Source organism: Balaenoptera ricei, chromosome 7 (assembly GCF_028023285.1).
Source record: "Balaenoptera ricei isolate mBalRic1 chromosome 7, mBalRic1.hap2, whole genome shotgun sequence".
Classification (NCBI taxonomy): Eukaryota; Metazoa; Chordata; class Mammalia; order Artiodactyla; family Balaenopteridae; genus Balaenoptera; species Balaenoptera ricei.
Genome location: NC_082645.1, coordinates 112172036 through 112188417, shown reverse-complemented (window position 1 = coordinate 112188417; position 16382 = coordinate 112172036). Strand labels below are relative to the sequence as shown.

Here is a 16382-nt window from a genome sequence, read left to right as displayed (position 1 = left end):
AAATAAATCATTAATGTGACTACAAGTAGGTAGTTCTGTTTCCTTTTTTCTCTTGTATTTTTCCCCCTCATTCTTGAACCTTCCTTCTCAAGGCACTGACAATTGAAAAGGAAAGGAGAGAAAAAAAATCTCAGCAAGAATAATTTCAGTGACAAAATGATGTGAGTCACTGGGTGTGGCAGGCCTTTGTACAGATATGAGTGAAGTAAGGAAGTGAAATTAAGTAATACCATCCTGTTATTATTTGCTTTATGCTTATTTTTTCTTGAGGCTGTTGGGAAGGGTGAGGATATCATTATATACATTCTTACATAGAATGTAATTTATCTTCCTCTCCAAATGGTAGGGGGTCAAGAGAGAGAGATTAGTCTATTCATCCAACTGGCACTGCAGTGAAACAACATCAGAAATTCTACCTTTCGAATGGCGTTGGATTTTTAAAGTTTTTTTTTTTTAATAAAATGATAAAATACTATATACTCATTGTGAAAAATTGCAACAATATAGAAATGCACAAAGTGACATTCAAAGTAATTCATTCTCCTCTCAGTCCAACTTCAAGCATTCGCGTACATACATGCACACGTAGACTATTTTTTTTACACCAATGGGAACTGTATTTGCTATAAAGATTTTTTTCAGGGCCTCCTTTTTGTTTGAATGGGCACTGAGTTCCGTAGAATGTTGTATGTTTCCATGGCTGAGCTCCATCTCAGGGGAACTACTCAGCGAGCACGGACTCTCATTCAAGTTGCCAGCGTCATCAGGCCCCAGCTCCGTCCCCGCCAGCCTGGTGACCTTGCATTTGGATATTTGTTTCATAGTGCTGGCCTGAGGATCACATTACACCTAAAGCACAGCACAAGGGTCTGGAACGTAGTATGTGCACAAGATGTTACCTTTCGCCTGTGGTAAACTGGTCGGTCTTTGGGAATGAAGTCTAAGGACAAACGCTTCCTTCTCTCCTCTGCAATTTTCCAAAGTATGACTGGGGCTCGTTTAAATATCTGACTCCAAATCTTTACCTTCAGGATACTGTTTATCAATTATATTGACATTTTGTGTAGACTGTCTGGCTATGTTCTGTTTCTTTTGGAGACTTAGAAAGCATTTATCACTGATAAATTTTATCTTTCAAAGTTTTAACATTCCGTTGCCCAGGCTTTGGGGCGTGCGGTCAGAGAAAGCACGTAAAAGACTTTATGGTGGGACCTACGAGCCGGTACTCAATGTGTTATTTTCTCCTAAGGTGTGTTTTTACAACAACCTGAAGTCAAAGGTGGGCATGTGAATACATACACATGTGCACACACGTGTACACACGCACACACACCCCTCTGGGAATCAGCCTCCACACTGTTCAAGGCTTTTCAAACACTTTCCTTTTAAAGGCCATGGGAGCTGGAGACCCCTTAATGAGTCACCCCTTTTGCATCTGTTTCTCTGCAGGAATCCACTGTGAATCCTACAAGGACCCCTGTGCTAACGTCAGCTGTCTGAACGGAGGCACCTGTGACAGTGAAGGCCTAAATGGCACATGTGTCTGCGCACCCGGGTTTACAGGCAAGTGAGCCGGGAACTGAGTTTTCAAATTTACCACAAAATCCCTGAGATGGCAGCTGTTAAAAAACCCCAGAAACCTCTATGCATACATTATTGCAAAATATGAATTGCAAAATGTAAGTAGGCATTACTTGGATGAAGAGTCATTTTAAAACAATCTGTGTTGTCATTAAGCAAGGCTCTTCTGAAATCAGCATTGGGTTCGGAGACCTGCTGAGACTGCCCTTACTGTACATTTGCAGACCTACAGCTTTGAAACATGAAAAATGAGCCATTACACTAACACCTGAAAAAGTGTCAGTGCTAATGGAAGCAGGAAGGAGAAAGGAAGGATCAGATGTGTCTTCTATAGAAACTGCATTACGCGACCATGTTTACTTTTATTGAAAGATACAGCAGTGTCTGGAATTCGAATAACGGAGAGGTGGTAGTGGCGGTGGTGGGACATCAGGGGGAGCTACTCTTAGTTCACGGTTGAATTATTAGTGAAGGTAAGGATGGTACAGGTGTGGGGAGGGAGAGTGGATGGGGGAAGAAAACTGCTGATGGCAAAGCAGCTAGTGGGGACAGGGCTGGGTTCAAGAGGAGCTACAGTGGCCACCTCTGAATGGTCGCTTCTGGACTAGGGGATCCAACTTAACAAGGGCTCCTTCGAAGTCACCCCTCAAGGGTTTCAGGGAGTTTGTGAACCCTGAAAACAGATGTGAAGTGTTGTATATATGTGTATATGCTGAGGGGAGGCTCTCAAATTTTCATCAGATTCTCAAAAGATATCATGAACCACTTGAGGAGAGAAGGTTCCATCCTTGGCTTCGCCAGCCAAATGCAGGAGTCCGGAGATGCAGAGCGTAGGTCAGGTCTCTGTTTTCAGCACTTGCTCAACCAGCAAAAGCAGCAGGGTCACTCTGGTTTACAAGTTGGGAAAGGTTGACATATAAAGTGCTGATAGAAGAAGGGGGCACTGAAGTTTCTGGAAAACGTGTTATCACTGGCTGGAGAGCACCGTGCGTGCTCACCTCTCCCCGCTAAGACCTGGTGGCCACCTCCCTAGCCCTGGAGAATTTCACAGAGCCTGGACTCCCAGTGTGTCCCTAGGGAGCCTCATTTGTGCTTCTGGGGAAGATGCCAACAGTCAAGATGTGGGAGAAGCAACCTCTGATATTCCTTCTACTTAGCGTGTCACATCCTGTGTTTTCCTTTCGTCTTTTCCTGGGACTGAGAAGTGGCCTTACTCCAGAAAATGATTTGCAGATGGTTTTGTTTTTCTGACTGGTTTATAAACACACACAGACATTTATACTCATCAATGGATGCAAAAATAATATTGGGGAAGCATCCTGTTTTTTTCCCCCAGATGTTTATATCCCACAAATAATAAAAAGCATGGAAGAAAAATGAGAAAATCTAGTGCTATAGAAAAACACCCCACCACTTAAAACTGCACAACTAGGAGACAACCATTGTTGACATTTTGATACATATATCCAGGGATTTTCCTGAAGGTCTATGTGTGTATAATATATAGTGTATAGTGTAAATGCATATATTTGAACATAAAAGGAATCATACTGTTCATACTATATTGCAATCTACTTTTCATTTAAAAATATATGTATTTCATAAACGTGTTTTCACATTAAGGTATATGCTTCTGTTTTATCATTTTTACTGGCTGTCCTGTCATCCATTACATCAAGGGTCCCCAGCCCCCGGGACGGTGGGCGAGCAAGTGAAGCTTCATCTGCCTTTCCCCATCGCTCACATTACCACCTGAATCATTCCCCCCCCCCCCCCCCGCCCCCGTCCCCTCCCGTCTCCCCAGGCCAAGGAAAAATTGTCTTCCACGAAACCGGTCCCTGGTGCCAAAAAGGTTGGGGACCGCTGCATTACATGATACATCAGGATTTTTTTAACCCATCCTCAATTCAACCTTTGGGGAGTTGGGAACTTTTTCCTATTATAAACAACATTGCAATGAATGTTCTTGCACGTACATCTTTGTGAACTTGTATGAGTATTTCTTCGAGCTAATTTCTTAGGAATGGAATCCCAGGGTCCAGGAGAATTCATACTTATTTCCATATTGCTCTCCAGGAAAATACCTTGCACCAATATTCACTCCTACCCAGAGTGCAAAGGAGCTTTTATTTCCTTGTTCTCACACAGATACTGAGAATTGCCATTCTAGTGGCTTTATATGCTGTTTGTGTTGTTTTAATTTGTAAGTCTTTGATTCCTAGTGAGATTAAATACTTTTAAAATATATTTATAGTCATTTGTGTTTCTTCTTGAACTCCCTGTTCCTATCCTTGGCTTGCTTTTCTACCAGATTGTTCATGTTAATCTTTATTCGTGATTTGAAATCATCCTGTATATTAAGTATATTACATTTGATTATATTACATTTGATTACATAGGACTCTTCCAACTGAACTAGGTTCAAACATTACTCTAACTGGTCTTTGAAAACAACCAATGCCTATTTCTATTCAGCCCTGAATAGGGTGCAAATATTTTTCCAATGTCATTTGCCTTTTAAATGTATATAAAGTATTTTATTCTATATATCATATTTTAATTTTATTTTGCATGTATGCATTCCCTTTAACAGGAAAGAAAATGGTCTTTAGCCAAACCACTGAAGTAAGAAATGCAAATCTCGTTTGTTCTTTTTTTTTTTTTTTTTAACATCTTTATTGGAGTATAATTGCTCTACAATGTTGTGTTAGTTTCTGCTGTGTAACAAAGTGAATCAGCTATATGTATACACATATCCCCATATCCCCTCCCTCTTGCGTCTCCCTCCCACCCTCCCTATCCCACCCCTCTAGGTGGTCACAAAGCACCGAGCTGATCTCCCTGTGCTATGCGGCTGCTTCTCACTAGCTATATACGATTACATCTTAATATTTTCTTTTGATTTCTTGTTTCATGCTAGAAAGACCCTAGGTATCAAGATTTTATAAATATACTCTTATATTTTTCTAATTATATATGAGTTAATTTTGGCCATGCAAACATTTAATACATTTGAAATTTATCCTGGCATCTTATGGGAGATAAAATGCAATCTTTTCTCTAGAATATTTAGCAAATCTCCAACTGCCTACTCAGCATTCACTTTTGGATGTCCCTCAGAGACACCTCAGACTCATATATTTTCTTCTCCTTTCTTTCTTTAAATATTTTCCAGCTCATTAAATGATATTACTACCACCTGAGCTGTTCTGGATGAAAACTGAGGAATCATTTTGATGCCTCCTCTTCTTCCTCCTTACCTGCCTCCAACCACCAAGTCCCAGAAACCTCTAGATCCTCTCACGTCTTCCTTCCAACACCAGGCTGCCTGCACCTCCTCCTGCACTAGTGCCAGGGGTCCCCACACCCATTCCCCTTCACCCCTAAACATTTGCCACACGGAAGAGACCTTCTAAATTAAAATCTAATCTTGTCTCTCCCTACTTAAAATCACCTACTGGCACTTCATTGTCTTTAAGAAGAAAATCAAAGCTCTTAACTTGATCCTCAAGACCTGAGAGGTCTGGCCTCATCTGGTCTTTCCAGGCTTTTCCTGGGCACCCCCAGTGCTGTTTGATTCCTGAACACCCATGGCAGGCTCTTCTCAGTGATGGTCTTCCCCCCCACCTCCTGCCTCGCAATCCCCTGTGCCTCCCCTGCCCCCCATACACATGCTGCAGCTGGAAAGTCTACCCCTGGGCTTTTCTTCATGGTTCTTACCCTGATCACCCAGAGCAGTAGACTCTTCCAATTGAAGTAGATTCAAACATCGCTCTAACTGGGCTTTGAAAACAACAGATGCCTGTCTCTATTCAGCCCTGTTAATTTTTCAAACTGCAGGGGACCACAGACTATTTCCTAAAGTTGTTAGGAGAGTTGTACTATTAATGTGTTTTCCAGAACACTGGTCAGATGAGATACTCCATGGAAAAAACGTCTGTGCCCCCCAAAATTGGGGACTTGGTACCTGCCACGTGGAGGTTCATAAAGAAGGCCCGCATATTAGAGGCACTTACAGTCAAGAATCTTGTTTGCCTTTGTTTATTTCCAAATGTATTTGATCATATAACTTTTTTTTTTTTCCCCTTAAAAAAGAACCTATTCTGAGAACTAGCATTCCAGGGGAGGGACTGATAAAAAATTAGCCATCATCATGTAAGGAATCATGGTGCCTCTACTCTTTGAGTTGCTACCTTGGAACTAAATACTCTTTCATTATAACTGAGGTTTAGCGAAATTTACTCTTGGCCAACTATTAAGTGCTCAAAAGCTCCCTAATTTGACTGAGTGGAGTGAATTAGGCAACTCATTGTTATCTAATTAGACACTCCATCCAATGTCACACTTACCTTTTGAGACTGGCTTTTTCAGTTGGCTCAAGACACTTCACTCTCAGGCCAGCAGACTAACTCTGGGAGGAGGTATGTGGGGAGCTCTGCCCTTTCTTGAATTTAGGCTTCTCCTTGAAAATACACTCCCTCCAGTCATCTGAACCCAGAGAGGTTCCCTCTCTTCCACCCCTGCAGGCCTTCTACACAGCTGTCTCCTTAAGACCTGACCTGCATCATCCTGTCCATTTTTCAGTTCTTAACTTATTTTGTGTCCACTCTTGTCTCTGAGGTTTTGTAATTCTGCCGCCTAGAATTATTTGGCTCGGGACTGGTAAAGGGAAAGAAAGACTGCCCTCATGCAACATGAATTCTCCAGGACTTGCTTTGTTTCTACCTGAAATCATAGGCTGGAGATTACTGTACTCCAACAGGGAAGCCCAAAGTTCTTTCAGGCCCGTTGCCATGGCCACTAGAACAGTAGTCCAAACGGGCCATCAGTGACCCATTGCTTTCTCACCATAGCAGGAAGTCTATATGCATTATTAAAAGTCAAATAATGTTATATTTCCCCTCTGTTTTCTAACTCAACTACTTTTCAATATTTGTCTTTCAGTTCACAAGAGAGTATTCTACAATTTCCAGCTCATTTTCATGGGCAAATGCCATCAATGTTTTATTCTCACTGAGATTTTAATTTGCATTTCTTTGATGTTGAGCGTCTTTCATGTAATTATTGACCATTCATATGTCTTACCTTGAGAAGGGTCTTTTCAAATCTTTTGCCCATTTTTTTTTAAATTGGATTTTTGTCATATTACTGAGGTGTAAGAATTATTTACATATTCTAGATATAAATCCTTTGTCAGATAAACATTTTGCTCATCCATTCATTCTTTTTTTTTTTTTTTCCCAGCAGGACATCCATGCATTCTTAATGGTATTTTTGTGGGGAGCAAGTGCTTTTATTTTGGTGATCTCTGATTTATCAATTTTTTTCTTTTTTAGTTTGTTCTTTCTTTGCCTACCTTATGATGATGACACTTTATCCAATGTTTTCTTCTAGCATTTTTTAAAATAGATTTTGCTTTTAGATTTAGGCTTTGAGTTAATTTTTTTGTCTGTATGGTGTGACTTAAGGATGGAAGTTTATTTTTTTCCCCATATGAATATCCAGTTATCCTAGCATCCTAGCTAATGGAATTCATTAGCACATTTTTAAGGAAACTATTGACTGTGTATATGTCTTTTTCTTTCTTTGGCTGTTTTTTCAAAATCAAACTTTTTATTCTGAGATAATTGAAACTTCACACTTCATAAGCCATCTTAAGAAGTCACACAGAGGGATCCAGTGTACCGTTTAACCACTTACCCCAATGGTAACACGCTGTACAACTATAGTACAATGTCACACCCAGGATGCTAACATTGATACAGTCGAGATGCAGAACTTTTTCATCACAAGGATTCCTCATGCTTCCCTTTTATAGCCACACCCATTTCTCCTCCACCACAGGAAGCTTTCCTCTTAATCCCTGGAAACCACCAATCTGTTCTGCATCTTTATAATTTTGGTATTCCAAGAATGTTTTATAAATGGAATCATATAGCATGTAACCTTTTGTTTTTTTTTTTTTTCACTTAGCATAATTCTCTGGAGATTCATCCAGATCATTATGTGTATCAAGTTACTTCCTTTTTATTGCTGAGCTGCGTTCCATGATATGACTATACCACAGTTTGTTTAACTATCCCCCTGTTGAAAGAAATCTGGTTTCTTTCCAATTTTGAGCTATTATGAAGAAAGCTGCTGTAAACCTTCATTTACAGGTTTTTGTGTGAATATAATTTTTTATTTTTTCTGGAACAGTTGCCCAGGAGTTCAAATGCTGGGTCATATGGTAGTTGATGTTTAGTTTTCCAAACTATGCCAGAATGTTTCCAGAGTGGCTTAACCATTTTCCCTTCCCATCAACAATGTGTAGTGATCCGGTTTCTCTCTATCCTTGCCAGAATTTTGTGTTGCCTTCATTTTTAATTTTAGCGATTTTGATACGTGTTTAGTGATATCTTGTGGTTTTAATTTGAATTTCCCTAATTATAAATGATATTGGACGTCTTTTCATGTGATTATTCGACATCTGTACATCCTCTGGCGAAACGTCTCTTCATGTCCTTTGTCCATTTTCTCATTATATCCCATCATATCAAGGCTACATACTATCAAGTATGATTTCTGACCATTGACGTTGACGGTAATCACCTGAGGAAGTGTTTATCAAGTTTTTCCCCTATAATGTTACTCTTTTCCCCTCTTTGCATACTTTACTCTTTGAAAGAAGGTTACTATGTGTGGACCACACTTAAGGAATGGGGAGTTATTCTCTCCCTCTTTGAGGGTAGAGTAGCTACGTAAACGATGTGAAATTCTTCTGTAGGAGAGATTTGTCTGTTTTCCCCCATTTATTTATTTATTTGATCATTTATTTATATCACTGTGGACTTGTGGATACTTATTTTATACTTTGAGTTATAATCCAAAACATTTTTATTTATTTTGTGGCTCAAAATGTTCCAGATTTGGACACTGGGAGTTCTTTCATTTTGGTTTCTGTGTCCCTTTGACATACCCCATTGTTGTTGGCGAAGAGGGTGTATGTGTGTGTGTGTGTATGTGTATGTGTGTGTGTATGAACACTTATATGCTTTCCAGCACTGCAAGAAGCTCCAGTCTTATCTTGTATATTTCCTGCTCCAGTCTTAGAATCAGCCATCTCTCCAAGGAGCCTTGGTTCTTTTTATTGGAGAATGATACTGGAAACCAACATCTGGGCACTAGCTATGCTCATTGTTCCTGGGATGTCGTTGCTTCTAGATCCTCTCAGCTGACATAGCAAGGGAATGTGTGTGTATACTAACCCGCGTGTCTATAAATATTGCCATATGTAACCATCTATATCTAAATAAAGCTAAACATGAATTTATACTAATTTCTCCAACTTTATTCCATTATTACATGTATCATTCCAGCCTTCTCTCCTGTTTATCTGTAAATTCCCACACCAACAACAAGATTCCTGGCTCCTACCATCCAACATCCTTTTACTTACTTGCTTAATTCCTATATACACGTAGAGCAGTATCAGAATTCATAACTTGTATCCTTGTGGGAAGCAGCTTTATAAACTTGACTGCAGTGCTGGTGTACAGATCCTCTGCCTTCAGTCCTACCAACTCTACTCGTTCCAGAGTTACTTAGGTCAGCACTGCCCCCCACCCTGCAGTGAGGTGGTTTCATACATTTGTAAATACTGTTAGATTATTTTTTCACAGTCTGCATTCTTTTTTTTTTATTTTACATCTTTATTGGAGTATAATTGCTTTACAATGTTGTGTTAGTTCCTGCTGTACAACAAAGTGAATCAGCTATATGTACACATATATCCCCATATCCCCTCCCTCTTGAGCCTCCCTCCCACCCTCCCTATCCCACCCCTCTAGGTCGTCTCAAAGCACTGAGCTGATCTCCCTGTGCTATGCAAGCTTCCCACTAGCCATCCGTTTTACATTTGGTAGGGTATATATGTCAACGATACTCTCTCACTTTGTCCCAGCTTCCCCTTCCCACTCTGTGTCCTCAAGTCCGTTCTCTACCTCTGCGTCTTTATTCCTGCCCTGCCACTAGGTTCATCAGTACCGTTTTTTTAGATTCCTTGTATATGCGTTAGCATACGGTATTTGTTTTTCTCTTTCTGACTTACTTCACTCTGTATGACAGGCTCTAGGTCCATCCACCTCATTACAGATAACTCAGTTTCGTTCCTTTTTATGGCTGAGTAATATTCCATTGTATACATGTGCCACATCTTTATCCATTCATCTGTTGATGGACACTTAGGTTGCTTGCATGTCCTGGCTATTGTAAATAGTGCTGCAATGAACATTGTGGTACATGTATCTTTTCTCAAGGTATATGCCCAGTAGTGGGATTGCTGGCTCATATGATAGTTCTGTTTTTAGTTTTTTAAGGAACCTCCATACTGTTCTCCACAGTGGCTGTATCAATTACATTCCCACCAACGATGCAGGAGGGTTCCCTTTTCTCCACACCCTCTCCAGCATTTAGATTTTTTGATGATGGTCATTCTGACTGGTGTGAGGTGATACCTCATTGTGGTTTTGATTTGCATTTCTCTAATGATTAGTGATGTTGAACATTTTTTCACGTGTTTGCTGGCAATCTGTATGTCTTCTTTGGAGAAATGTCTGTTTAGGTCTCCCACCCATTTTTGGATTGGGTTGTTTGTTTTTTTGATATTGAGCTGCATGAGCTGCTTGTGTATTTTGGAGATTAATCCTTTGCCAGTTGCTTCGTTTTTCGTTGCAAATATTTTCTCCCATTGTGAGGTTTGTCTTTTCGTCTTGTTTATGGTTTCCTTTGCTGTGCAAAAGCTTTGAAGTTTCGTTAGGTCCCATTTGTTTATTTTTGTTTTTATTTCCATTTCTCTAGGAGGTGGGTCAGAAAGGATCTTGCTGTGTTTTATGTCATAGAGTGTTCTGCCTATGTTTTCCTCTAAGAGTTTGATAGTGTCTGGTCTTACATTTAGGTGTTTAATCCATTTTGAGTTTATTTTTGTGTATGGTGTTAGGAAGTGTTCTAATTTCATTCTTTTACATGTAGCTGTCCAGTTTTCCCAGCACCACTTATTGAAAAGTCTGTCTTTTCTCCACTATATATTCTTGCCTTCTTTGTCAAAGATAAGGTGATCATATATGTGTGTGTTTATCTCTGGGCTTTCTATCCATTGATCTATATTTCTGTTTTTGTGCCAGTACCATACTGTCTTGATTACTGTAGCTTTATAGTATAGTCTGAAGTCAGGGAGCCTGATTCTTCCAGCTCTGTTTTTCTTTCTCAAGATTGCTTTGGCTCACAGTCTGCATTCTTTCCTGGGATCTTCCAACTAGAGGGGTTTTGTTTTTGTTTTTCCTATAGAAGTACAGTTTCTTAAGCACCATTTGTTGAAAAGGCTATCTTTCCTTCATTGAATTGCTTTTAAACCTTTGTCAAAAATCAGTTGGCCATATTTGTGTGGGTCTGGTTTGGATTCTGTATTCTTTTTCATTGATCTATGTGTCTAGTCCTCTGTCAATACAACTCAGTCTTGATTGCTGCAATTATGTAATAACTATTGAAATCAGGCAGAATGATTCTTCTCAATTACTCTTTTTCTTTCAAAACTGTTTTACCTATACTAGTGCCTTTGCTTTTTCATATAAATTTTAGAATAATCTTGCCTATATTTACAAAAGATTTTGATGAGGTATTAATAAGAATGATATTAAACCTGTATATTAATTTGGGAAGAATTGAGATCTTTACTATTTGGAGTCTTCCAATCCATGAACACAGTATGACACTCCAATTATTTAGATGTTTGATTTCTTTTATCAGCATTTTGTAGTTTTCAGCATGTAACTCCTATACATGTACACCTAAATATTTCTCTCTTTTTGAGTGATTATAAATAGAATTGCAGTTTGGTGTGCACATGTTCAATGCTAGTGTGTAGATATACAACTGATTTTTGTATGTTTATTTTGTATCCTCTGACTTTGATGAACTTACTAGTTTTAGGATTTTGGGGGGGTAGATTCCTTGTGATTTTATGCATAGGTAGGTATGTCTTCTGAAATTAGGGACAGTTTTATTTCTTCCTTTCTGATATGTATAAATTTTATTTCCTTTTATTGTCTTATTATGCTGGCTAGAACTCCTCACACTAGTTTGAGTAAGAGTGATGATAGCAGACATCCTTGCTTTGTTCCCAATCATGGGGGAAAAGCATTCAGTCTTTTACCATTAAGTATAATGTTAGCTATAGGGATTTTTAGATTTTTTTTTTTTAATCAAATTGAGGAAGTTACTCTCTATTCCTTGCTTGCTGATAGCTTTAGTTATGAATGGGTGTTGAATTTTGCCAGATGCTTTTTCTGCATCAACTGATATCAGCATATGATTTTTCTTCTTTAACATATTAATATGATGGATTATATTGATCAATTTTCAAATACTGAATTAATCTTGCCTCTCTGGAATAAAACCCACTTGGTCATATTGTATAATTCTTTTTATATATTGCTGAATCCTGTCCTCTAATATTTTGTTCAGAGTTTTTGTGTCTGTATTCATGAAGAATATTTGTCTGTAGTTTTCTCTCTCTCTCTCTTTTTTTTAATATTATCTTTGACAATATTGAATTTTTCACATCTAGAAATTCCATTTGGTTTTTTTTTTAATATCTTCCATATTTATCCTCATTTTCCCCATGTTTTCCTTCACATTTTGAACAAATGTCTTGTTTACTCACCATCATCTGTTATTTCTGGACCTCTGTCTTTTGACTGATTTTCCTTCTGGTTATAGGTCCCATGTTCTTGCTTTTTTTTGTACATCTGATTTTTTTTGTTTGAATGCTGGTCATTGTGAGTTAAGTTGTTGAGTGATTGGATTTCTTTTAAAAGTGCTGGCCTTTTTTGTGGCAGGTAGGTAAGTTACTTGCTGACCTGATTTATCCTTTCAAGGTTTGTTTTTGTATTTTGTATTTTGGAGTCTCTAGTAGCCTTTAGGGATAGTTATGTCCTACTACTGAGGTGTGACCTTTTCCTCCCATAATGCACTGGGTGACCAATGAAATGTCTGCATTCCAACCTGTGAGAATTTGAATACTTCCCAGTCCTCTGTGAGCTTTGGGAATTGTTCATCTTTCCTCTTGTTTGCCATGCCTGTGGAGTTCCAGCTTACTCGTGCACAGTATTCAGCAACAAACTCAGAGATGCATCATATCTCTGATGCTCCTTTTCTGAGTGGCTCTACCTTCTGTAGTGGTCTGTCCTACAAATTACAGCTACCTCAGCCTCCACAAATTCCAGTTACTCCCCACATTTCAGTGAAACCATTGTGTTCTAAATTGGTTCAGAATTTAGAATGCCAGAGTGGTTATGGTACTCAGCTGTTTGTTTGTCTCCTCTTAGCAATCAGTCATGCACTGCCTGTTGTCTAATGTCTTAAAGTGTTTTTTAAAATATATATTTTGTCCACATGTGTAATTATTTACAGTGGGAGGGCAAGACAGATTCCAGTTGCTCCATTGTGGCAGAACTTCCAAGTAAGTCATTAGATTCATTTCATCTAGAATAAAATGCTTGTGAAGTATGAAGGAGTTATACTTACAGTACCCATTCCAGTGCCTGGCACATAATAGGCTTAGATTTAATACTAGGTATTATGATTATAATGATTTTCATTGATATCATTTGGTGTGGGCTCTATTAACCCAAGGATGTACTGACAGCAGAGACTTCTGACTTCTTATCTTTTTCATTTTAATTTATCTGAGGAAAGCATACCGAATTAAACAGTACACTTGTAAATTTGCATAAATACTACCAAAGGTGATACCTACTATACAAATTGCCTCTTAGAAAGTAGTAGATTGAAAAGCAATAGGAAAAGATTTAAAGTTCAGACTTTGATTTCCAGCCTTAGTCAAGTAGAAATTTCATTTTGTATTCTCTTTACAAATGTTATTCAAGCACACCGGTGATTTAAAAGTAATTGATTTTCCCCACTCAAATAAAAAAGTAAGCAACTCAACGAAAAAGTCATCTGGCTTAAGCCAGCAAAAGCATAAAGATTTATTAAGTAAACTATGAGTGGAGAAAGGTGATATAATGTACTAAGAACTCTTCTACTAAAATTAACTAGAATGCATATTGCTTGGAGATGGAATGGTGAGGTGTTGAAATGTATGTAAGAACATAATACTCCTAATACAGGGAAACATAAATGAAACCAAAATTAGTCTCTATAATTTGTAATAAATCTTCAGTTACCTTGCAAAGTGTGTGATCACTGTGAGGCAGAGAAGAGCAATCATCTTTGGAAGTCTTCTGGTTGGAAATTTCCTTGAGTGGCTCCATCATCAGAATCACCCCATATGCTTACCACCAGCATTGTGACACAGTGAAGTCCTCAGCTGCAAGCCAGTTGGGGGTAACTGATTCAAGTAGAAGTGTAGGCATGTTAGTTTGTAAAATGGGCCAACAGAGTAAATCTAAAGGTATCTGTGAACTGTGCATTGCTCCACGGTTCTTCGAGAGCACGTATGCTGTGGAAATAGCTGCTAGCTATTTGGACTCCTGACTGGCATGGAGTTTTATCATAAACTAATGTCATTGAATCCCAAGTATAGCTCTAAGAACACTATGGTGATGAAAGCCAGACTGGGATAGGTTTGGGACTCTCTCTGGGCCATGGTTCTTTGGTTCCTGGGTCTTAGATATTTGATGAATATCTACAGAAAAAGTTCATCCTATTTTCTCCTGCCATTCTCTATTCCTACCAAGTCCTTCCAATCCAGTGAGTCCCAAGAAGAGATAAATCTAAGGATCTTAGACTTCTCTCAACTATCTTAGAGCCACTTAGAGGTCCGAGAGCCAAAACATGTATTAGGGCTGCTCTGAACCTGAACTTGGCATTTACCTCCCTAGGGAAGCTCTGGACCAGAGCAGGACTGGGGGGGCTGGACTGACAGCTCTAGAACTGCCCAAAATTTAGGGAATTAAAAGGGTTTGACAGACATTAAACTTCTGAAGCAGGGTGGGGCTTTTGAGTTTTGCTAGGCTATAGAAGTAGGGAGAAGTCAGGCCATTTCTGTAGCTATTGCTGCAAAGGTAGCAGAGCATCTTATTTCAGAATTTGCAGTATTCAGATTGCCAGGGAAAGAAAGCTATTGTTTAGTAAATACCTCAATTAAGCTTGTCTTCCTAAATGGATGGAAAGCAGTACTGATGTGTATATTTGTCAAGGCCTTTGATTTCATCCTTTTATCGCTTCTCAGCACATTCTTGTTTATATGTCTCTGCAACTAGTCTACCATGTAATGCCATTTGTAATAGTTTAGTCTATGCCCTTTTCCAGTCAGAGTGATTGCCCCATTAATAGACAGAAAACCTTTGAAAGAGGTTAGTAAGAGGCAATCAATTTCATGTCTTTCCTATTGATATAAATGACTATATTTATTGCAGGAAACAAATTCACTTAGACACTACTGAATTATAAGCAATCTAGTAGGACCTAGACATAGTAAATGTTTTATTTGACAGATTTTACTTTAAAAATAAAATAGTCCGCTGCCAGGTATGAAAAAAGTGTGAAGTGAAACAGACGTGAACTATTTTAATTTGACATTCTGCCTCTAAAATGGTCTGTGAGTGACATATGGTGGTTTTATAAACACGAGGTAAACCAATGGCAGATAGAAAAGCTCTTTAATACGAATTAAGTAAGCCTGGAAGTAATTACCCAAGTGTACACTGAAATATTGCCTTTGAAAATGGACAGAATATTTGATTTTGCTCTTTTGTTTTAGTCGATGACTATAACAATGCTAGGAATTTTAAAAATATATACATATCACTTTTTACATTTATCTAAGCAAATGGAGGTATATTTAAAAGTTTTCTTTTTCTCATTTTCACACTTTTAAGAAAGATTGCCTCAATTTGAAGTATCCTCTCTTCAGCTTCGATGTGATATCTTTAAGAGGTGTACCCATTTTGTATTGACTCATACACACGCTTTAAAATCACACAAAGATGGCTTTGTTTGTGTAACTTCTAATAACAAGCTATTTCTTGTAAGTTGGTCTTTGGACCACAGTGATATCAGCCCCTGTTCTGGTTTGTTAGTTTAAACTAGGCTTTCTCTGAGGGGGACAAGGTTGCCCCCAAATGTTGGGTGTAGCAGCGTCAGGAACCCCAGGTCACGGTTTTCATTATGGGGGAAGGACGGACGGACTGGAGCAGATGTGAGCTTCCCTCGGGGACCATTTCCCAGGGAAGATTATTTCAGGACTGGACTCACCCCGGACATCACAACTGTCATTCCTTAGGGGGCCCTGATGTTCTCCCTCAACATTTCAATCCCTCCCAGAAGCATTTCCAGGGATTTGGAAAGAGGAGTACATTTTCATAATTGACTCAGGTTAGGCACACGTCTGTGACCTAGAACTATCCAGAAAATTGTCGAATGTCCAGGCTTACACAATCAAACACTTGGCTGCCAAAAAAAAAATCATAAACTATGAGTTTTTTGGCCCTCCGGAGTTTCAGAAAAACAAATAAGAAGATTCAGCTGACTAAATCCAAAACAAAATATATTTCTTTAGTAAAATCAGGAGCCCAAGTTTGTTTTTCGATTAAACCTCGAAAGGTTTATGCAGATATGGGAATCAGCTTCAGATAACGAATTCAAAAGATTAAAGGAGATTCTTTTCACCGGTGCCATTTCTTTTTCTTTTTTAAGCTTTACTTAAGTAAAGGATCCCTTGTCTGGAATTCTGGGAGAGTTCTACACTTTATACAAACAGCCAATTGGGCTGCATTGCAGGAGGTCATGACCCCAGCCTT

At 38.8% G+C, this 16382-nt stretch overlaps 1 protein-coding gene across 1 annotated transcript in view; it reads left to right on the top strand.

Moving 5' to 3' along the window:
- The window catches only part of DNER (delta/notch like EGF repeat containing), a 322853-nt gene that overhangs the window by 287128 nt on the left and 19343 nt on the right, over nucleotides 1–16382 (top strand). Inside the window, exon 10 of the mRNA XM_059927455.1 lies at nucleotides 1450–1563. Within this exon, the coding sequence (XP_059783438.1) occupies nucleotides 1450–1563 (114 nt within the window). The remainder of the gene's footprint in view (nucleotides 1–1449; nucleotides 1564–16382) is intronic.